This window comes from Entelurus aequoreus, linkage group LG02, assembly GCF_033978785.1.
Source record: "Entelurus aequoreus isolate RoL-2023_Sb linkage group LG02, RoL_Eaeq_v1.1, whole genome shotgun sequence".
In the NCBI taxonomy this organism is placed as follows: domain Eukaryota; kingdom Metazoa; phylum Chordata; class Actinopteri; order Syngnathiformes; family Syngnathidae; genus Entelurus; species Entelurus aequoreus.
Genome location: NC_084732.1, coordinates 64,094,014 through 64,117,070, shown reverse-complemented (window position 1 = coordinate 64,117,070; position 23,057 = coordinate 64,094,014). Strand labels below are relative to the sequence as shown.

The 23,057-nt window shown below is 40.9% G+C and overlaps 1 protein-coding gene across 5 annotated transcripts in view; it reads right to left on the bottom strand.

Moving 5' to 3' along the window:
* The window catches only part of LOC133637720 (C-myc promoter-binding protein-like), a 106,802-nt gene that overhangs the window by 75,040 nt on the left and 8,705 nt on the right, over positions 1–23,057 (bottom strand). For all 5 annotated transcript variants that reach the window (XR_009823357.1, XM_062030512.1, XM_062030511.1 and 2 more), the window contains exon 2: positions 2,047–2,374. Coding sequence is in view for 4 of the 5 variants with exons in the window: in XM_062030512.1 (XP_061886496.1) it covers positions 2,047–2,354 (308 nt within the window). In the remaining variant the exon portion in view is untranslated. The remainder of the gene's footprint in view (positions 1–2,046; positions 2,375–23,057) is intronic.

Below are 23,057 nucleotides of genomic sequence, written 5' to 3'. Positions count from 1 at the left end.
GGTCTGATCAGACAAAGATTTAACTTTTTGGCATGAATGCCAAGCGTCATGCTTGGAGGAAATCAAGCACCGCTCATCATCAGGCCGACACCATCCCTACAGTGAAGCATGGTGGTGGCAGCATTATACTGTGGGGATGTTTTTCAGTGGAGGGAACTGGGAGACTAGTCACAATAGAGGAAAAGATGAATATAGAAATGTACACCCACATGCTGGATGTAAACCTGATTCACAACGCTCTTAAACTCAAGACTTCTTTCAGCAGGACAGCGACCCTAAGCACACAGCAAATATATCAAAGGAATGGATACAGGACAACTACTCTGTGATTGTCCTTGAGTGGCCAAGCCAGAGCCCAGACTTGAAATCCGATTGAAGATCTCTGGAGACATCTAAAAATGGCTGTGCATCGACGCATCCCATCCAACGTTTTGGAGCTTGAGAGGTGCTGCAAAGAGAAATGGACGAAACTGCCCAAAGATAGGAGTGCCAAGCTTGTGGCATCGTATTCAAAAAAACTTGAGGCTATAATTGCTGCCAAAGGTGCATCAACTAAGTATTGAACAAAGGCTGTAAACACTTCAGTACATGTGATTTTTTTTGTTTTGTATTTTTAAAACATTTCAAAAAAGCTCTAAAAAAACACACTTTTGCAATGTCATTTTGGGGTATTGTATGCAGAATTTTGAGGACAAAAAATAATTTATTACGCTCTAACAATAGTTAGTTAAAAAAAATCTAAATATTTCAGTGTGTTTATAAGTACTTTTTAAACACATTCAACAATACCGTAATAATATTGCTTGGATTCACATGACGTCAAGTCCGGCTCATTAAATATGCTTTGCGGTCAAGACAGCGTCTGTTCTCAATGGGTACTAGTCGCCATTTAGCCTTTCTTGAAAAAAAAATTCCTATGCTTGCGTTGTTTTAGGCTGTTAGAACCACTCAACTCACGAAACGGATAACATTTCTTCAGAGTCCCTCGAGAGGAAATCAAGAAACGGATAAACATTTCTTCAGAGTCCCTCGAGAGGAAATCAAAAAAGGCAGAAGAGTGCAAGACTTTACCATACTAAGGACAAGAAAAGTAGCACGCATTCCAGTCCAAGGGAGAACGCACGAGTTTGCAGTAATCACTTCGTTAAAGGTTTGTTTGATATACTTTTAACATTTAATGTTTCCCATTTAAGTGTTATCTTAATATAATTTGTATTTCTTAAACACATTTTTGCTACGAGTGTTTCGTAAAGCATTAACTCGGAAAGTCTAAATAAAAGAAAGCAAATGTGACCAAAACCTAAAGAGTTAAGCTTTGATCAAAGGCAACAATCATAAATGAAACGTTAAGCACATACACAATGTTGACATCTATTGTTGTATTTCGATATAGACAGGGAAAAACATGCACACTCGTAAACAGCGTGTGCAACAGCAACAACAAACATAGCAGTAGACATGAAGTTAAATCATGAAATGCAACCTGACCCGAGCAAAAACGATGCATATTTATCCAAAAGAGTCTTGATACCAATTTTCTTGACCCAGTCACACACAAATAAGTTTTAGCCCTCCATGCTTTTCCAAGTTTTCATCTGTTTTGTCATGTAGAATGATGTTTGGAACGTCAAATAATTGATATGTCTGGGAACGCGACCAACGGATAATCCTTAATTTTACTCGACAAATCTTTTTTTAATTAAAGTATAGGTATCTATTCCATTGCATAGTTTTTTTTTTTTTGGTCGAATCTGCTTTTTGCAGAAAGATCTAGACCCCTTGTGTAGTCAGTTTGTGCGCTGCTTGCTGTACAACAGCCATTTTGGCTTGGTTGACCACCACTTTTTTTCCACTTCCGGGAAAAAGTCACGGATTACAAGCAATTGACAACCGTGATCATTTTGGTCGCAAGAACCGTGATATTACTTTTTCATATCATTAAATCTCTACAAGATAAAATTAAACACAAATTAGTGCTTTTTCATTATGGTGACAAGACACCAACTATCCTTTGTCAAAAAAAAAATGTAAGGTTGGAATTCTTACCTTAAGTCAGTGAGTGGTGGCTTGTCACAACCTCGCCTATAGCACAAGAAGATCTGAGGTGTCATGAGCCCTCCATTATTGAGATCAGCTGAATGTCCGTTTGGTGTGGTTTCAATGCATGTGAACCCTGGGGGAACCTCATCACCCATCGAGCGGATCACCACGGCCACATCAGTGATGGGTGCCTTTGGCTTGGCAGTTTTGTGGCAGGCATCGTCAAAGTGAATTTCCCGGTCCAAAGGCTTAGATGGATCCGTTAGTCCCGCCACCACAAAGTAGTCAGCTACTCGAGGGCCTTTGTCCTCCATTTCCCATTCCCGCTAGGTGCCTGTAAATCAGGAAGAGAGACATATTAAGACCAAAAAAAAGTTTAAAAGTTTGCAAGCATAATACATCTGCACAGTGCACACAAAATAAAAAAAACAGTAACTTTGATTAAAACTAATATGCGATCTAATTTCAAAATGATAAAAAGCTGCATCACAGACGCCATGCCACAAATGCTGCACTGTGATTAGCTAAGCATGACGGTGGGAACCTCCTTCCTACTCTTCACCTTCGCCAGCAGTGGAGCCAATACAGCCTAGCGAGGCGCGCTGCTATTATTCTCTGGCTGTACGTGGGAGAAGCAATCGCATGGATTAGTCCCTCTATGATTTATAATCCAGATTGTGCAGTGGCGCCAATTCAAAATTCAGCAAATTCCTCTGATTTTTTTCGCACCCATGCGATTTTAACCAATTACCACAAATTTGACTTGGATTTGGGTCTGGGCGTCGAATCGCTTCTACCCCTCTGGTTTTGTCGTGTCTCAAATACATACAGTAGTTAAAATGAAATGGACTAGTTTCAGATTTTGTTAATAGCTGACTTTATTCCAACTTTTTGAAAAAGCTGTCTTTATTACCTGCATTAATGTATTGTGGAGTGAATGTGCCATGTCTGACTTAATGGACATAATATCAGTCTTTCCATTAATTTCCATTTTTAGAAAGGAGGAAAGAAAAGCTCTACATAACATGTAATAGTGGTTCTTTGGTGAAAATGTTGCATAGATTTTTTTCCAGACCCTTTAAGCAAGGGGTGTCAAACGCAAATACAGAGTGGGTCAAAATTTAAAACTGAACAAAGCCGCGGGCCAAGGTTGAACAAATTAACCTTTTAATAGGGACCCAAACAAGTTTTGCATTGAATATTGAACAAGCAAGGCTTACATAACTTTATAGTGACATGCAAAATCGAGTTTCAAATAATTATAATAATAATTAAAAAATATCAACGGCATATGAAAAACAATTTAAATAAAAATGTAATGCCTCTTTTCTATTTGCAGTCTTTTGAGGTAAATATCAACATTAACTTTTTCCACAGGCTAATAAATTTGAAAATAAAATAATGAATAAACCAACCATTCAGGACTTTAAACTGCTCAGTTTGCAACACACTGATCTAATCTGATGTGCCCAAGCCAGATACCTGGCATCTTTTCTTGGATGCTAGTTCATTAATGTCAGGGCTCAGGCTTTGGAAGGCAGTGCCTTTAAGGCAGTGCCTTTAATCAGAATCAGAATCAGAATAAGCTTTATTGTCATTACGCAGGGTAACGAGATTGAGGCCATTCCATACAGTGCGATAAAACAAATGTACACTCTATGCAGTGGGTGAAATGAATATGTATATGAATATGGGTGATGAAACAGGGTGGTTGGTGGAATGGGTTATTGCACAGAAGAGAAGGCAGTTACGAGGGACAATCGGGAAGTCTGTTCAGGGTGGTTATGGCCCTGGGGAAGAAGCTGTTCTTTAGCCTGTTCGTCTTGGTTTTAATGCACCTGTAGCGCTTCCCAGAGGGCAGCAGGTGGAACAGGTCAGAGCCAGGGTGGGTGCTGTCCTTGATGATGGCACTGGCGCTGTTGAGGCAGCGGGAGGTGTAGATGTCCATCAGAGAGGGGAGAGGGCGGCCGATGATCTTCTGAGCCGTCTTGACCACTCTTTGCAGCCTCTCCCTGTCTGCTGCAGTGCAGCTGCCGTACCATACTGTAATACAGTAGGTCATCAGGCTCTCGATGGACGAGCGGTAGAAGGTCAGCAGCAGGTCAGGCTTCAAGTTGTACTTCCCGAGGACTCTCAGGAAGTGTAGCCGCTGCTGAGCCTTCTTAACGATTGATGTGGTGTTGGCTGTCCAGGAAAAGTCGTTAAGAGATGTGGACTCCAAGGTACCTGAAGGTGTGGACCCCCTCCACACGCTCGCCGTTGATGTAGAGGGGGGCAGGGTCGGTGCTGCTCCTCCTGAAGTCGACGATGATCTCTCTGGTCTTGCTGGTGTTGAGAGCGAGGTTGTTATGCGAAGACCAGGCCGTCAGCTTCAGGACCTCCTCCCTGTAGGCAGCCTCGTCACCCCTGGAGATGAGCCCGACCACTGTGGTATCGTCAGCAAACTTGACGATAAGGTTGTCACTGTGGGCTGGACTGCAGTCATGGGTGTAGAGGCAGTAGAGGAGGGGGCTCAGCACACAGCCCTGTGGGGAGCCGATGCTCAGCGTGCAGGTGGATGAGAGGTGGGAGCCAAGTCTCACATTCTGGGATCGGTCTGTTAGGAAGTCCCTTATCCAGGCGTTTGTGAGAGGGGGGAGGCCAAGAGTGTCCAGTTTATTGCAGAGTCTGTCCGGGATTATTGTATTGAAGGCAGAACTATAATCCACAGAGAGCATCCGGACATAGCTCTGCTGCTGCTCCAGGTGGTTCCGAGCAGAGTGGAGAGCAACAGCGATGGCGTCCTCTGTGGATCTGTTTGCCCGGTGTGCAAACTGGTGGGGGTCGAAGTCTGGAGGGATATGGTCCTTGGTGTGCTGGAGAACCAGTCTCTCGAAGCACTTCATGATTGCCGGAGTGAGGGCCACTGGTCGGTAATCATTCCGGCTGGTGATGGGAGACTTCTTCGGCACCGGGATTATTGTGGATGACTTCAGGCAGGATGGGATGACTGCCTGAGCCAGGGAGAGGTTGAAGATCCTGGTGAGGGGGGGAGCGAGCTGGTGGGCGCACACCCTGAGCACCTTTCCAGGTACTCCGTCTGGTCCGGCAGCCTTCCTGGGGTTCACAGCCAGGAGCACTCGTCTGACACTGTGCTCCTGTACAGTGAGTGGAGTGGTGCCGGAGCCCGGTGGGGGCGGGGCTAGGGCTGGAGCAGATGAGTGTCGCTGGGGGGTTTCGAAACGGGCAAAGAAACAGTTAAGCTCCTCTGCCAGTGTCGCACTCTGATCCGCAGTTGTCACATCGCAGCCTCTGTAGTTTGTGATGTCATGAATGCCCCGCCACACCTCCCGTGAGTTATTGCTGGACAGATGGGACTCTATGCACCTCCTGTGGTCCGCCTTTGCTTTTTTAATCCCTCTCTTCAGGTCGGCTCTAGCAGCACTGTACAGTGCCCTGTCCCCTGACCTGAAGGCTGCGTCGCGGGCCCTGAGGAGTGTGCGGACCTGGCTGGTCATCCAGGGTTTCTTGTTGGGGTAAACCCGGATGTTTTTTTCCACAGTCACATTCCCGATGCAGAACTGTATGTAGTCCAGCACCGTTCCTGTGGCTGTCTCCAGCTCCTGTTGTTGGAAGAGGTCCCAGTCTGTGTGTTGGAAGCAGTCCTGAAGTTTGGGGAGTGCATCGTCAGGCCAGGTCATAACAGTCTTTGTGATGGGCCTGGCCTGGCGTCTGATGGGGGTGTAGGTAGGAGAAAGCAGGAGTGAAAGATGGTCTGACTGTCCAAGCTGGGGGAGGGGTGTAGCTCTGTACGCGTGCTTCATGTTGGTATACACGTGATCCAGGGTGTTCTTTCCCCTTGTGGAACACTTCACGTGCTGGCAGTGCCTTTAAGGCAGTGCCTTTAAGGCTTAATCAACAGCGATACAGTTCACAGAGACATGAATGCAACGCATACTTAATCAACAGCGATACAGGTTACACTGAGGGTAGCCGTATAAACAACTTTACTGTTAGAAATATACGCCACACTGTGAATCCACACCAAACAAGAATGACAAACACATTTCGGGAGAACATCCGCACCGTAACACAACTTAAACACAACAGAACAAATACCCAGAACCCTTTGTAGTACTAACTCTTCCGGGACGCTACAAAATTCACCCCCGCTACCACCAATAATATTGCCTTTTTGGGGGTGAAGATAGAATCAGTGGTCAATGACCAAGTGATTTAATTTGAGAGAGCAACAGAGCAATTGAGGGGAGACTAGAGATGTCCGATAATATCGGCCTGCCGATATTATCGGCCGATATATGCGTTAAAATGTAATATCGGAAATTATCGGTATCGTTTTTTTTAATATCGGTATCTCGTTTTTTTTTTTTTTTTTTTTATTAAATCAACATAAAAAACACAAGATACACTTACAATTAGTGCACCAACACAAAAAACCTCCCTCCCCTATTTACACTCATTCACACAAAAGGGTTGTTTCTTTCTGTTATTAATATTCTGGTTCCTACATTATATATCAATATATATCAATACAGTCTGCAAGGGATACAGTCCGTAAGCACACATGATTGTGCTTGCTGCTGGTCCACTAATAGTACTAACTAACCTTCAACAGTTAATTTGACTAATTTTCATTCATTACTAGTTTCTATGTAACTGTTTTTATATTGTTGTACTTTCTTTTTTATTCAAGAAAATGTTTTTAATTTATTTATCTTATTTTACTAATTTTTTTAAAAAGTACCTTATCTTCACCATACCTGGTTGTCCAAATTAGGCATAATAATGTGTTAATTCCACGACTGCATATATCGGTTGATATTGGTATCGGTTGATATCGGTATCGGTAATTAAAGAGTTGGACAATATCGGAATATCGGATATCGGCAAAAAGCCATTATTGGACATCCCTAGGGGAGACACAAACACGACACAGAACAATCCAAAAGTAGTGAAACAAAAATGGATATTATCAACAACAGTATCAATATTAGTAACAATTTCAACATAGCAGTGATTAAATCCCTCATTGACATTATCAACACTGTGTCCAATATTTTCACAAAGATAAAATAAGTCGTATTTTTGGTTAATTTAATAGTTAAAACAAATTTACATTATTGCAATCAGTTGATAAAACATTGTCCTTTACAATTATAAATGCTTTTTACAAAAATCTACTACTCTGCTTGCATGTCAGCAGACTGGGGTCGATCCTGCTGAAATCCTATGTATTAAATGAATAGAGAATTGTTTTGAATCGGAAAAATATCGTTTTTGAATTGAGAATCGCGTTTAATCGAAAAAAATCGATTTATAATCGAATCGTGACCCCAAGAATCGATATTGAATCGAATCGTGGGACACCCAAAGATTCGCAGCCCTAGTGGTAAGAGCATACTTGCCAACCTTGAGACCTCCAATATCGGGAGGTGGGTGGGTGGGTGGGTGGGGGGGGTGGGTTGTATGGGGGCGGGGGGCGTGGTTGGGGGCGTGGTTATTTACAGCTAGAATTCACCAACTCGAGTATTTCATATATATTTCATATATATATATATATATATATATATATATATATATATATATTTTTATATATATATATATATATATATATATATATATATATATATATATATATATATATATATATATATATATATATATATATATATATATATATATATATATATATATATATATATATATATGTATGAAATACTTGACTATCAGTGAATTCTAGCTATATATATATATATATTTTTAAAATTTTATTTACATAGATAGTGGCTATCCATTAGATGGCAGTATTGTCCTGTTTAACTTCTCCGTTCATGATGAGTATATCGTTTCGGCCGCCATGTCTGTAATTTCCTCGCTCTTCTGCTTCGTCTCCTTGTTGTGTGCGCAGTTGTGCACTCTATAAAAGCCCTAGATGTTATGACGTCTTTGGGCAGGCAAGCTGTTTATTTTGTGGGAAAGCGGACGTGAGAACAGGCTGTCCCCACTCAGTCTCAGGTCCGCATTGAGCTGGAGGGGGCGTGGCCTCCAGCTCCGGCTGAATACCGGGAGTTTGTCGGGAGAAAATCTCTGCCGGGAGGTTGTCGGGAGAGGCGCTGAATATCGGGATTCTCCCGCTAAAAACGGGAGGGTTGGCAAGTATGGGTAAGAGAGTCCCTCACTATCCTCTTGGCCTTAGATCTACACCGCCTGGTGTAGATGTTGCAGATGGTTGGGAGCACACCTCCGATGGTGCGCTCGGCTGATCTGGCCACTCTCTGCAGTCTGTTGCGGTCTTGTGTGGTGCTATTCCCAAACCAGGAGGTGATGTTTCCAGTCATGACACTCTCTGTTGTGCATGAGTAGAAGTTTCTCAGGATCTTGTGGTTTAGCTTGAACTTCCTGAGTCTCCTGAGGAAGTAGAGACGCTGTCGTGCCTTTTTCACCACGTTGTCTATGTGTGTGGTCCAGGACAGGTCTTCTGATATTGTCACTCCGAGGTATTTGAAGTTGGTCACTCTCTTGACCGGCGTCCTGTCTATGCTGAGTGGACTGTAGTTCCTTGCCCCCCGTCTCCTAAAATCCACTACGATCTCCTTGGTCTTGCTGACGTTCAGGGCGAGGTGGTTCTCCTGACACCACAGTGCCAGCTTCTTCACTTCATTCAGGTAGTTACCGAAGATCAGGCCCACCACAGCTGTGTCGTCAGCAAATTTCACAATGGAGTTGGTGGTGTTTTTAGCCACACAGTCATGTGTGTAGAGTGAATAGAAGAGGGGGCTCAGAACACAGCCCTGGGGGGCACCGGTGTTGAGGATGATGGGTGATGAGGTGCAGTTCCCTGCTCTCACCACTTGTTGTCTGCCTGTCAGGAAATCCAGGACCCACTGACAGAGGGTTGAGTTCAAGCCCAGGTCCTTGAGCTTGATGATGAGTTTGGATGGGACTATGGTGTTGAATGCTGAACTGTAGTCTAAGAACAGCATTCTCACATAGTCCCCCTGCCTTTTGTCCAGGTGTGTCGTGGCGGTATGCAATACGTGTGCGATTGCATCGTCGGTTGACCTGTTTGGGCGGTATGCAAATTGCAGGGGTCTATAGTGGGGGGAGGGAGGAGCATATGTGTTCTTTGATTAGCTTCTCAAAGCACTTCATGGCTATGGGGGTGAGGGCTATGGGGCGGTAGTCGTTGAGGCAGGCAGGGGCAGATTTCTTTGGAACAGGGACAATGGTAGATTTTTTCAGACAGGTGGGGATGACGAATTGTTCAAGGGACAGATTGAATATGTCCGTGAATACCGGTGCCAGTTGGTCAGCACAGACTTTTAGGACGCAACCGGGGATGCCGTCTGGCCCTGTGGCTTTCCTAGTATTCACCCTCTTAAAGTTTCTCCTCTTGTCATGTTCTGTTATTCTGAATGCTGAGTCTCCATTGCCAGTGGCCATACCCTCTTTTGCGGCGCCATGAAGGCTGCTGTTTGAATTTGCAGCCTCAAACCGTGCATAAAAGGTATTTAGCTCATTTGCCAGGGAGACATCAGCATTCACCATGGGGGGGCTGCCTTTGTAGTCTGTCATGGTTCTGAGTCCTTGCCATACAGCTCTGGAGTCAGCCTGCTGAAATTGAAACTCCATTTTGTCCCTATATCTTCCCTTTGCCTGTTTCACTAGACGCCTGACGTCATAGCACGCTGCCTTGTACGCGTGCATGTCGCCGGTCGCGCGCCCTCTGCTGTAGGCTGAGGTGCGCGCTTTCAAAGCCTCTCGGACCGATCTATCAACCCGGGGCTTCTGATTTGGAAAAACCCGTACTGTGTATGTGGGGACTATTTCCTCGACCAGTTTACCATCAAAGTCCAGCACAGTGTCTGTATATTCGTCAATGTTGTCTGTGCCCTCGCGGAACACGCTCCAGTCTTAACAATCTAGCGCGTCCTGGAGCGCGCTTTCTGAGTTCACAGACCACAGCTTGACTTCTCGCGTCACCCACAGGGGCGCGTTTCAAACTTTGTTTGTACACGGGTACGAGCAAGATGGCGGAGTGATCTGATTTACCGAAGGCTGATAAAGACTGTGACTTAAAGCCACATTTGAACTGCGAGTAGCAGTGGTCTAGTATATTATCGCCTCGGGTAGGACAGGTCACGTGTTGGTAAAACGTTGGTAATACCGTTTTAAGTTTCGCCTTATTAAAGTCCCCAGCAACCACAATAGCAGCATCAACATGAGCTGTCTGGAGTTTATTTACCTGGTCGTAGAGCTCCGAAAGTGCGGTCTCAACGTTGGCTTGGGGTGGAATGCATACTCCGATGAGTATGACTGATGTTAGCTCCCTTGGTAGGTAGAATGGGCGGCATTTGATGATGAGAAACTCCAGGTCCGGTGAGCAGTGTTCCACTATCTTCTCCACAGTGCTCGGTCCACACCAGTGTTTATTCACCATAAAACACACGCCTCCGCCTCTTGATTTCCCCGACGACTCGTTCCTGTCACTCCGGTACACGGAGAAGGGCTCCAGGCTGATGGCGTGGTCTGGAACCTCCGGTGTGAGCCAGGTCTCAGTGAAACACAGGACGTTACAGTCTCTGATGTCCCGCTGGAACTTAATCCTCACCCTGATATCGTCCAGCTTGTTCTCAATTGACTGGACGTTGGAGAGTAGGATAGAAGGGTGAGGCGTCCGGCTCGCACATCTTCTCACGCGGTTCCTTATTCCCCCTCGGCTGCCACGGTATCGATGGTGTGTCTGCCATTCTCCTTTGTTGTTGTTACCGCCATTAGGATGGACTCTCAATTCTGCCGGCAGTTCCTTCAAGAGGTCCGAGCTTCGTTGAAGTTGGTGAGTTGTTTTTGAATTTATGTCCAAAAGAGTCTGTCAGTCGTAAACAATTGTTGTGCCGTTGGCCGAAGTAAAACAAAAAAAAACAACTACACAAATTAACCAAAATACGCAAATCTTGTGACGAGAGCGTGGAGAGGCAGCCGAACGGAGCAGCGCCATCTTGTCATCAATTTCCTATTTAATAACAATCTTAACTGTGCTGTAAGCACTGCTCTGGCAACACACACAGACGCCACTAGAGTGGCCTCACAAAAGATCAAAATCACTATTACAGCCATATTGTCACAATAATAAACATTAAAACAATTAAATCTACCCACAAGGAGCTGAAAAGAAAGTAAGGAGAGTAAAAGACCCCCCTCCCCACACACACCCGTTTCCACGTGTGCTCTTGTGCTTCTACAAGAGAGGTACAGTAGCTGTCGTGTCTTTTCCAGCCGGTGAAGTAAGTCTGCTCTGTCATCGTTTTTTAGTAATACGGAGCCTGCTTGTCAACCTTCCTCCTACTTGCGAGCGCCATTATTATACATTTTGGGGTCCTTAAACACAGACCATAATAATACCCGCATGTTGAAGCACAGTACGTATGACTACGGTAGCCGTAATGCCCGACAATCCATCAAGCGGTGCAGCTTCATAGTTTACCAAAGTCGTACTAAAACATTTTGACAGATTTTTGAGCGCCGTGTGTAATTTTCGATATTCTCAATGAAACAAAGTTTTAGGCTTGCTTTCCAGCATCATTTGGCAGTTCACACATATCTCATATGTGTGACTGCCATCTACCAGTCACACTTATCATTATTTATTCATTAAGGCGCACTGTCGATTTTTGAGAAAATGAAAGGATTTTAAGTGCGCCTTATAGTCAGAAAAATACAGTATTCCCTCCTTTTTTCCCACGCTGGTCTGTTGGCTTTTTGGGACCCATATTGAGTTAGCAACATGGACAAAACCTGTCAAAAATGTAAAGGAAAACAATTAAAAAATCACCCAAAGGCACACATGCTGTACTGAATGAAGCACTGAGACATGACAAGGAGGTCTCCTGTGAGTGAGTAGAGGGTTGCTACAATAATGTTCCCTGCGTTTTTGTTTGACAGGCATGACTGAATGAAGCATTCGTACACAGATACATGGTTCGCACACAGAGGGATACAAGGCTTGATCTAAAAGTTTGTCAATCGAAAAAAGTTTGCAAATAGAAAGGTTCGTAAATTGAGGTTCCATTGTATGGAGATGACGAGAAAGGGCAGAAAACGTTATAGGACAGAGCAGATTCCATACGGCTCGCTTGGCGAACGTCTATAGGAAGGCAAAATTATTTTATAAATATCTCTGAAATGCCTACAGTTTGATTTAAAATTTTGGGGACTTTTAGGGATTCCAAATACACATAAGCAGGTACCATCAGGTTAGAAAAGTTGGTTTTGCATAATAGGGCCCTTTTAAATTTCTTTAATGCTCATGGCCCTAAACAGGGTGTGTGTGTGTGCATATGAGTGTGTGTAAATATTCTACCAGAGAATCGTGAGCTCAACTCTAAGCAAAAAAAAATGTGATTCACAATTTTTGCAGGCCCACAGCATAAATAACAAGACAAATCATACCCAGAACAAGATTAATGTATGAGTGCAAAATCTTACAACGCACATCTAATTTATATATCTGCTTTTTCACGGTGGTGTTTTCCATTTTGCAGCTTTCCCAACCAGAGCTATCGTTTATAATAGTAAATTGAGTGTTTCTCAGTCATATTAAAAATGAACTCAATAGCTCCAGAGCTTTGCTAATTGTGAAGTCATGCAAAACAGAACTTCACTCATAATTAAGAAATTAAATATGCAACATTTACACTACAAACAATTAATTTGGTGGGCAGGGAATCCCAAATGGGTCATTAGGCTTTTACACAAAACTAAATGGAAATCAGATGTAATCTGTGTAAACATTCCAAACACTGTGGTCATATTCTGAATGCTTTACCCACCCAAAAACATTAAAAACAGACTTTGTAATTCAAATGTCTACCCAATTGTAATCCTAATTCCAAAGGACATCTAAAATTCCAAACATATTGAGTAAGAGGGTGTGTGGGTTTTCATGACATATGAAAAATCTTTCTACTCAGTTTTGTAAATCAAGAGAGCATTCCCACAAAACTATTCATTCTGACTGCAGCAGCAGCAGTCAGCAATATCCACTAACAATACCTTAGCATTTTCATCTTTAATCAGATGCACCTTCAAAAGCATCAAATGACAGTGTGTCCTTGCTGCTGTAATCATTAATACTAATAATTAATGACCTGGTGCACTGTTAGTGTACTAGTACACATTTGTTGGTTTCCCAACACCAGTCACTGGATACCAGACACCAGTGCAGAGCATTAAGAAGGGTATCTGACATAAAATGCAATCAAATGATGCAAATTAGAAACATCACCAGAGATGCAAACATACTTTTCAGCAATATTTCACAATTACTTAACATTTTTGAGACACTGATGCATGGAGAAAGGAAGGCGCTTTTATGTTTTGTGCTTTTTTGCACCAACAACAACTATTTTATTTCTCTAGTAGCGAAGTGGTACTTTGAAAAGTTCCTCCAGGAACTTTGGAGGGGTGGGCTGTGCTGCTGAATGCTGATTGGTTGAACACAGTTGGGGGCGTTCCTGAAACTGTGTATTAATAATTTCAGCTGCCAAAATTGTTTGCATATTTTTATTACCGGTACATGTTGACAAAAGAGAGAAAGAAGAAAAAATAACTTTGGAGTTGCAATAACTTTTTGGGGGCATCTGTGTGCTGGAGAAAAGCTGTTTTGTGGAACAAACTTGCAGTGTTTTTACTCAGCCGTAGTGTTTGAACTACATTTTTAAACTTAATTTCAATGCGTGAATTAAAGAGGAGTAAACAAGTAGAACGACGGTAAATCACATCAAATCCTCACTATTATTTTGTTACATGCTGTAATAGTAGTCAATATTATTAGGGCTGCAACAACTAATCGATTAAATCGATTAAAATCGATTACCAAAATAGTTGGCGATTAATTTAGTCATCGATTCGTTGGAACTATGCTACGCGCATGCGCGGAGGCTTTTTTTTGTTTGTTTGTTTTGTTATTTTTTTGTTGTTGTTTTTTTTTGTTTTATAAACCTTTATTTATAAACTGCAACATTTACAAACAGCTGAGAAACAATAATCAAAATAAGTACAAAAACAGTACAAAACAGCGCCAGGGCGGCGGTGAGGCTACGTCTCATGAGGTGGCGTAAGCTAGCCAATGATGTGTCATGTGCAGCTCACGTGACGACGGCGTCTCCTTTGCTGGAAAAATTCGAAAAATGGCGCAGGAAAACACTACCGATAGTTTAGCGGAGAAACATTTTGAGGTTATTGCTTCAATGGAGAAAAGTGTACGACCTAAGTCGTCAACACTTCACTTTAAAGACTTCAAAGAAGACCGTTTCCTGCAAAATGGCACGGATGTACAACATTGCTTCTGGAGCACCTGAAGAAGAAAAATATTGGAGCCATGGATGAAGGGAGGAACTCACAGTACGTAACTTTTTAAGTCCATAGTGGCAACAAGTATTCATGAGTTCAGCTTTTTTGTGAGTAACTTTAAAGTTATGCCTTTGTTGCAACGCGGGGCTGATAATGTGTCTCCGGCACATTTGACTCCGTCTTGAGAGAGAAAACGCACGGTTACCAATTTCGAAATAAACGTAACGGGCAGAAATATCTCAGGTTGGTTTCATAATGGATCAATGTAGCCGGGCCGATAAAGCTATATAAACATATTTAGATTTGAGTGACGCTTTAGTATAACTAAACGTTATGAAGGTGCTGGAATATTTCATGCTATTATTCAGAGGCAGCCTAAAATGAATCCTTTATTATCCACAACAGAAACGTGTACAATATCTGATTCAGTTCTGATGAGTTACATTTCTGTGTTATTGTTGCTGTATGCTGCACCCCCAATGTCCAGAACATGGTGCCAGTATGCTGTTTTTTTCCCAATAAAATACTGGAAAGGATAGAAATGTAGTTTGTCTCTTGTATCCGATTATTAATCGAAGTAATAATCGACAGATTAATCGATTATCAAATTAATCGTTAGTTGCAGCCCTAAATATTATATATATATATATATATATATATATATATATATATATATATATATATATATATATATATATATATATATATATATATATATATATATATATATATATATACGGTATATAAATAATAACTACACAATATCCATTGTGTAGTTATTAGCCTCAACCCAAGTGACCGAATTCTAATGCAAAAAGACTAACGCTAAAAATTATGAAATAACGATGTCACTGTGGGATATACACTGCAGGGTTTCACAATATGTATTTGATCGTGGCGCACCGCCAAGGCAAAAAAAAAGCCTCCACACCTTAAAAGTGGGGGCTTTTTTAACGTGAACACAAGTTTTAGTAATATATAGTATGAATGCATATATAAAGTCAATTATGTCCGCACTAATAGCCATAATTAGTATGGAAAATCTCAAATATCGTAAAAATGTTCCTATATGCTTTTTGAAAAACCTGCATCTGAATCGCCTGTAAGCATTAGCGCTACTGCTGGTTGCGCACCTGATCGATCCTGGAACGGAGATGGCACAGTAAGGAGAGGAAAAAAAGTTCAAGAGAAAGATATTTCAAGATAATTAATGTATTTCTTGTTCGAGCCTGCAAAAACTATCCTAATGTTAACATTACTATGGACAGTAACATCTAACTACGCATTGTGCATCTTCACATCTCCGTTTGACATCTCTGTGTGGAGTTTGCATTTTCTCCCTGTGCAATGTAATGGCTGCAGGGATCCATCCATCCATCCATCCATATATATATATATATATATATATATATATATATATATATATATATATATATATATATATATATATATATATATATATATATATATATATATATATATATATATATATATATATATATATATATATATATATATATATATATATATATATATATATATATATATATATATACACAACCGTTCAAAAGTTTGGGGTCACATTGAAATGTCCTTATTTTTGAAGGAATAGCACTGGTCAAATTGAAATGTCCTTATTTTTGAAGGAATAGCACTGTACTTTTCAATGAAGATAACTTTAAACTAGCCTTAACTTTAAAGAAATACATTGCTAATGTGGTAAATGACTATTCTAGCTGCAAATGTCTGGTTTTTGGTGCAATATCTACATAGGTGTATAGAGGCCCATTTCCAGCAACTATCACTCCAGTGTTCTAATGGTACAATGTGTTTGCTCATTGGCTCAGAAGGCTAATTGATGATTAGAAAACCCTTGTGCAATCATGTTCACACATCTGAAAACAGTTTAGCTCGTAACAGAAGCTACAAAACTGACCTTCCTTTGAGCAGATTGAGTTTCTGGAGCATCACATTTGTGGGGTCAATTAAACGCTCAAAATGGCCAGAAAAAGAGAACTTTCATCTGAAACTCGACAGTCTATTCTTGTTCTTAGAAATGAAGGCTATTCCACAAAATTGTTTGGGTGACCCCAAACTTTTGAACGGTAGTGTATATATAGCCAGTCACCATTAGCTTGTGTTTAGCTGGGAAAATAAAATGTATATATACTTATTATGTCATCCATTAATGAAATATTATTAACTGTTACAGGCGTATTCAATAATCATGCTAATATAAAAAAATGTAACTTAATAGAATGTAAGGATATAAAAGACATCCGGTGCTATCGGACAAGGCGGAAGCGGAAATTGACGTCACACACCACCTGGAGCAGCTGTCAGCCAAAGCGTTTTTGCTACGGAGCCACTATATTTAGACTTAGACTAGACTTCCTTTTTATTGTCATTCAAATTTGAACTTTACAGCACAGATAAGAACAAAATTTCGTTACATAAGTATATAGAACAAATCTTCATTTTTGACCGCTTTTGTGGATTTACCATTGGCCTGTGGAGAACTAGGACGAAGACTCTTACCAGGAGGACTTTGAGTTGGATGCGCGGTACCATGAGTAACTGCGGCTTCCAAACATTTAATTGCTTGCCTGTACGTGCATGCCGCTATGTGCATGTCGCATATGTAACTTTGGGGACTTTGGGGAAATATATGTGCTGTATTAACTTTGGGGAGGTGAACTGCACTTTGGGCTGTGGGATTGAGTGTGTTGTGCAGGTGTTTGTATTGTATTGGCGGGTTACATGGACGGGAGGGGGGAGATATTTGTTATGCCGGATTAATTTGTGGCATATTAAATATAAGCCCCATTGTGTTGTGGCTAATAGTTATATATGTCTTGTGTTTATTTATTGTTAAACTTGTTCCCAGCTGAATATCAGGTCCCACCCGTGACTCCTTAATTTGTGTAGTGGCAGTGACACCCGGAGAACATGGGTGCGTTTGTTACAGCATGTGTGGATTTTCTCCAGGTACTCTGGCTTCCTCGCACATTTTAAAATTATGCATGTTAGCTTCATTGGAGACTGTTTTGTTAGCCTGTCAAATTAATAAAATCAAATAAAAAAAGATTTATGTTTTAATGAGCTGCTCCATTGTACGTTAGCATTAACCTCTAAAGGCCTTAGTGGCCACATGCGTGGACAGCACCTTTTAGCTCTTATTTCCAAAATTGTCTACACTACTGAATTGGGGTCTTTTACCGACATATACACTTATACTGCTATCTGGTGGTGTCAGAAGAGTATAACATACAATGGAATTTGGGAAAAAAAAGTGTAAAAATAAAAATGTGCATGTCACTACACATGAAGTACACGTTTGTGTACTTATGGACTAAGTACATCGTATTAAAAGATGATTTTTAGTTTTTATTCTTATTAGGGTCCAATAAGCCCAAGTAGCAAAGAGAAATAAAAAAGGCATGTAAACAAACAGCTTGGGCCTTAAGAGGTTAAGCTAGCTGCATTAGAGCCAACCTTTATCCCGTATAATTGTATTACTTTTTCCAGTTAATTCCAAACTATGTAATTAAGTTGATATGATTTCTACATGTATGTGCACTTCATGAGTATATTGATGTACTTTCCTTAGGGTGCTTACTTAGTTTTACAGTGACTTGTTTGTGGAGAATATAAGTTATTGTTTTCAATAACTTACGGTCACATGCCGGCGCATACACACCAAAAAACGGCAAGAGTAAGGGCTTGTCCTAGGGCTGGGCGGTATGGCAAAATAAAAACAATTACGATTAATTTTTTCATATCATTCGATCACGAGATTGTATTTTTTATTAAAGTCGGATTGTCCCATCCAGGATTATACATAGTACCGTTGAATCCATACCGTACTACTGCAGTATCTTGTAACATACATTTCTGCCATGTTTGATCAAGGTAATGTATATTAACAACTTGCAACTGTCATTTTGTTCATATGAGTGTGTTTACTAGATGTGCAACCTTACAGGTAACCCACGCTACAATCCGTACCTTGGTTTAAGGTCCACGGTTTCGCTTCTTTAACAATACGTTTTGGGGGAGAACAACTTTCTTTCCTCTCCAGGTACTTTTAGCATTTTGCTTATCATCACAAACTTCATTCTGCAGTAAACAAAGTATCAGGGGTGTATTAAATACTACAATACTCTTATTTCAGGTCAATATTTACCAAACATCACTTTTGAATAGAAAATTATTATTTTTATTATTTGATTACTTGTATACATCAGTGCTTCTCACCAGTGTGGTGACCCAGATTTTGACGTTTTTTTTTTCTCAAATTCTGTATCTTATAATTAAAGAAAATACTTTAAAGTGCAGTTTGAATTTAAGTTACTGTAAAACAATGTGTACCAGCATATAAAACACATTTAATGATTATTTTAGGAACATCATGTTTTTTATCTAAAAACTCAAAAAATATTTGAACAAAAAGTGTCTGCAGTTTTTTTAGTACATGTTATATCAGAAGAGTTGATTCAGAGCAAACATACAAAAAGTCTGGTTAAAAACTATTTAGATAAAAACACTTCACACAAGCACGACACGTACACAAACACATTCATAGACACACGCAAGATCACGGTCAATAAAGGCAAATTGTTCCGTGCAGGATTATACCCAACACCATTGCTTCCCTACTGTTTAATACTGTGGTGTCTATCTTCCAACAGACATTTCCGCCATGTTTGATCGAGGAAATATGCTATCAGCTGATCACCGTGATCGAACTGATATTAATCGTGATCATAAATCACGATAATATCGTCGCCCAGCCCTAGCCTGTCCACACGGTAAAGTTCATGTTTTATTTTGCTGCCAGGTTGAAAAGATAAATGAGTCAACACAATGTCATATCAATTACGAGTCACATTTAAACTGAAAGATTACTGGGTGAAACTGATGTAATACAAAGACTTGCCAAATATGGCCCTGTAATCAGACACAGGTAGAGCCACTGAAAGCTCTTTCCTCATTTGCCAAGTCACATCACTAAAATCCATGCGGGATTACAAACAAATTAATGAAGGACCGGGACTGCTGTGGATTGTGGGCTTCAAAGTGGCTGCAGACATGTTTCAAACTTTAAGGAAAATTGGGATGGCTCGCAGTTGGCAACCACCACCACTGGCTATCGATTAATGTAGCAGCGATATGACAATGATTCTTCATCCACTGAAACACATATCATTCTACTGCTTCCCTCAAATGTCCTCACACCAGCAAAAGTTTGCCTCTTGGAGTGGTCAACCAATGCAGTGCTTCCGTTACCCTGTAGGTTTAATCATACTATAATATTGACGAACGAACTGCTACAGGATGAACAAACTGCTACAGGATGAACTACTTGCTATGCTACATCAAAGCCAGCTCGCAAGGTGAAACTTTCAATTTGTTCAATTACGATGCATAATCTTATTGTTGGTGTTTTGTTCTATTACCTAACATTGTGTTTTCCATGGAGTGATGATAGATCATAAATTGTTTACTTTGTTTATACACACGCGACAGCTCAGGGAAGACAGATTGAAGAGAGTGTCCAAAGGAGGTGCAATCGAATGGGAAAATAAAGAGGAGGACGTTGAACATATGTGTGTAATTGGGTATATAGATTAATTGATTTTGTCTTTTATTGTTTGGTACTGTATCTGCACTATTTTAAAAAGTGAATATTGTCCAATATAGGAAAGTAAGGAAATGGTTATTTACAGCACACACACAATTCACCAACATTGTCTCATTCTCGTTGCACACTTTTTACAAAATCTATACACACAAGTTACAATAGTAACAAACTACAATAGCACAAAGCAGTACAGTATACAAAAGCATAACATTGGGTTTCGCAGCAGTATACAGGAGACAATAAAACACTTGTCCTTCTGGTGCTCTAATAGCTTGACATCGCAGTAGTATTTAATATAATATGACGTGCATATAGGGCTGGGCGATATGGCCTTTTTTTAATATTGCGATATTTTAAGGTCATATCGCGATACACAATATATATCTCGATATTTTGCCTTAGCCTTGAATGAACACTTGATGCATATAATCACAGCAGTATGATGATTCTGTGTGTCTACATTAAAACATTCTTCTTCATACTGCATTAATATATGCTACTTTAAAACTTTCATGCAGAGAAGGAAATCACAACTAAAAAAAAAATAAAAATTTTTTTCATACGGTGTTGATCTGGAAATGTTTGCCTCTGCATTTTGATGGTGTGGGCGTGTGGCACCGAACGGAGATGTTGACATGCGGAGTAAGCACTCTACATTCTCTAGCAGGTGACTTTTCAAATGATGCTACATATTAGCAGTAATGCTACTTTTTATAGCAACGCTTTTGCCCCACACTTGACAAATTACGGTTGTCTGTTCGACATATTCCCACTTGCAGCCAAACCACCACCAGACGATGGACCCCCTGCTGTTTTTTGGGGGAATTCATTATTCTTTCATTTGTTACCAGATTCGCACCTTCTCTCTCTCGTATTACCACTCGCACGGCTACGCTAGCATCACAGCTAACGTTACCCATGCTGCTACCTCTTTGCTGCACGAGGGCGTATACGTATGTGACGTATGACGTGACAGTATGTGACGTGTGTAAGAAGGTGCGCTTGTCTGTCTGTGAGAAGGAGACACAGGAAAGAGCGAGGAGAGCCTGTAGTGTAATGCCAGCAGCTAAAAGCAACTGTGTGAGAACGTATACTCGAATATCACGATATAGTCATTTTCTATATCGCACAGAGACAAACCTGTGATATATCGCGTATATCGATATATCGCCCAGCCCTACGTGCATATTATAATTACTGTGTCTGTACTGTACGTCTAGTTGGTAGATGAAGACGATCAAGTTTTGTTCTACATCACAATCACAGCTCTGTTTATCATAGTGGTTATCAACTGTTGCATTTTCCGTCCTTGCGCCTCAGAATTTAGCCTGTGCGCTTTCACAGCCTCACAGACAGTTGCAGATTATAGAACTCATTTTAAAAATGCAAACTTTTATCACTGCGGGGTTTAAAAAAAATGTAAGGGAGCCACAACAAGGAGGCAGAAGAGCTGCATGTGGCTCCAGAGCCGCAAGTTGCAGACCCCTGAGCTATCGTTTGATAATCAAATCGTAACACCTGAATAATACTCAAACCAAATTGTGAAGTGCCAAATATTTAGGGCTGGGCATTTATAGCAAAATTTTAAATAACAATTAATTAAACCTCTTGCCTCGATTTCTGGCAGCACCAAATCTTCGAGTAGTCGACAGAGGGGTTGACGACATAAATGGGACTGAACTACAGTAAGTGGGTCCCATTGCAGTTGCATTGTATTGTTTTATATTAAGCACAATTCAGCTTTTGACTATGTATTCACAAGACATAATGTGCTTGATAAGGTCCAAGTTTTCGAACTATGAGGAAAACTAAAGACAAAGCTTTCCTGCCTGCCTGAATTTCTGACTTAAGTTCATGAGTTTAGAGAGGAGTTGACTGAGGTCCAAACACAAGTCACTCACTTGATTCCTCAAGAGGTTTGTCTTACACAATATGACTGGAGAACTCACAGCCGTCTTGACTGAGAAAGGCCTGTGAAAACCACAAAATGGTCTTTCTGTTAAGGTTGTAATAGCCAAGTTGCTGCTCTGGGCTCCAGCTGTATAGACAATGAGCTGAGCCACATAGTCACAGTAGAGCAAACACATGGAGGAGGTAAAAAGGAATGTGCTCAAGAACATAAAAACAAATCAGCAGGAAGCCTCACTAAAGCCTTTGCACCGGAACTTAATATTGAAAATGTGCATGTCTGGCCGTGTGTGTGTGTGTATGCATGTGTGTGTGTGTGTGTGTGTGTGTGTGTGTGTGTGTGTGTGTGTGTGTGTGTGTGTGTGTGTGTGTGTGTGTGTGTGTGAGAAGAAGGATTGGGTTATCAAATTGACTATTAAATATTTGGTTTAAGGGACATATTTGTTTTTTGTTATGTTTTTTAACACAAGGGATGGGCGATATGGCCTAAAATCTATAGTGCGATTTAAATTGCAGCCTTCTGCGATAACGATATATATGGAGGCGAGGATTACTGACTCAGAAGCGGCTTCACACTTTGAAGAGATGTTAGCCACTAGTTTACTAGCGAGGACGCTACATTGTGTTGAGGACGCTGTTGTTCGCTTGTCGCAGTTAAATTTGCAGAACACCGCTAGAATGTATTATCGTCAATTTATATCGTATATACTCTATATCGTGCAACCTTATCTACCACCACTATTGTTGTGGCCTAATTATTACTGACTAACAAAAATCTGATGTATTATTTTCAGTCTATTCTGATTTAAATTTGAATACTATAATCAAGATTCATCTGTTTAATATGTTGCGACCTTTGGCTAGCAGGAGTCATGGCTAACGACAGTACCAAGGAGATTTCAGCGCCTGGAGACCCTCTTTCACCGGTAAAATCTTCTGTTTGGGATGACTTAGGTTTCCCGGTGAAATACATAAAGAGAAACAGACAAGTGGATAAGACAAAAGCACTGTGCCGCAATTGCTCAGTAAAGATGGGGGAAGTGTTAATGCTGTACTTCAGCCAATAGGGAATGTTAATTTACTAGAAATAAAATAATCACTCACACTGTTTAAA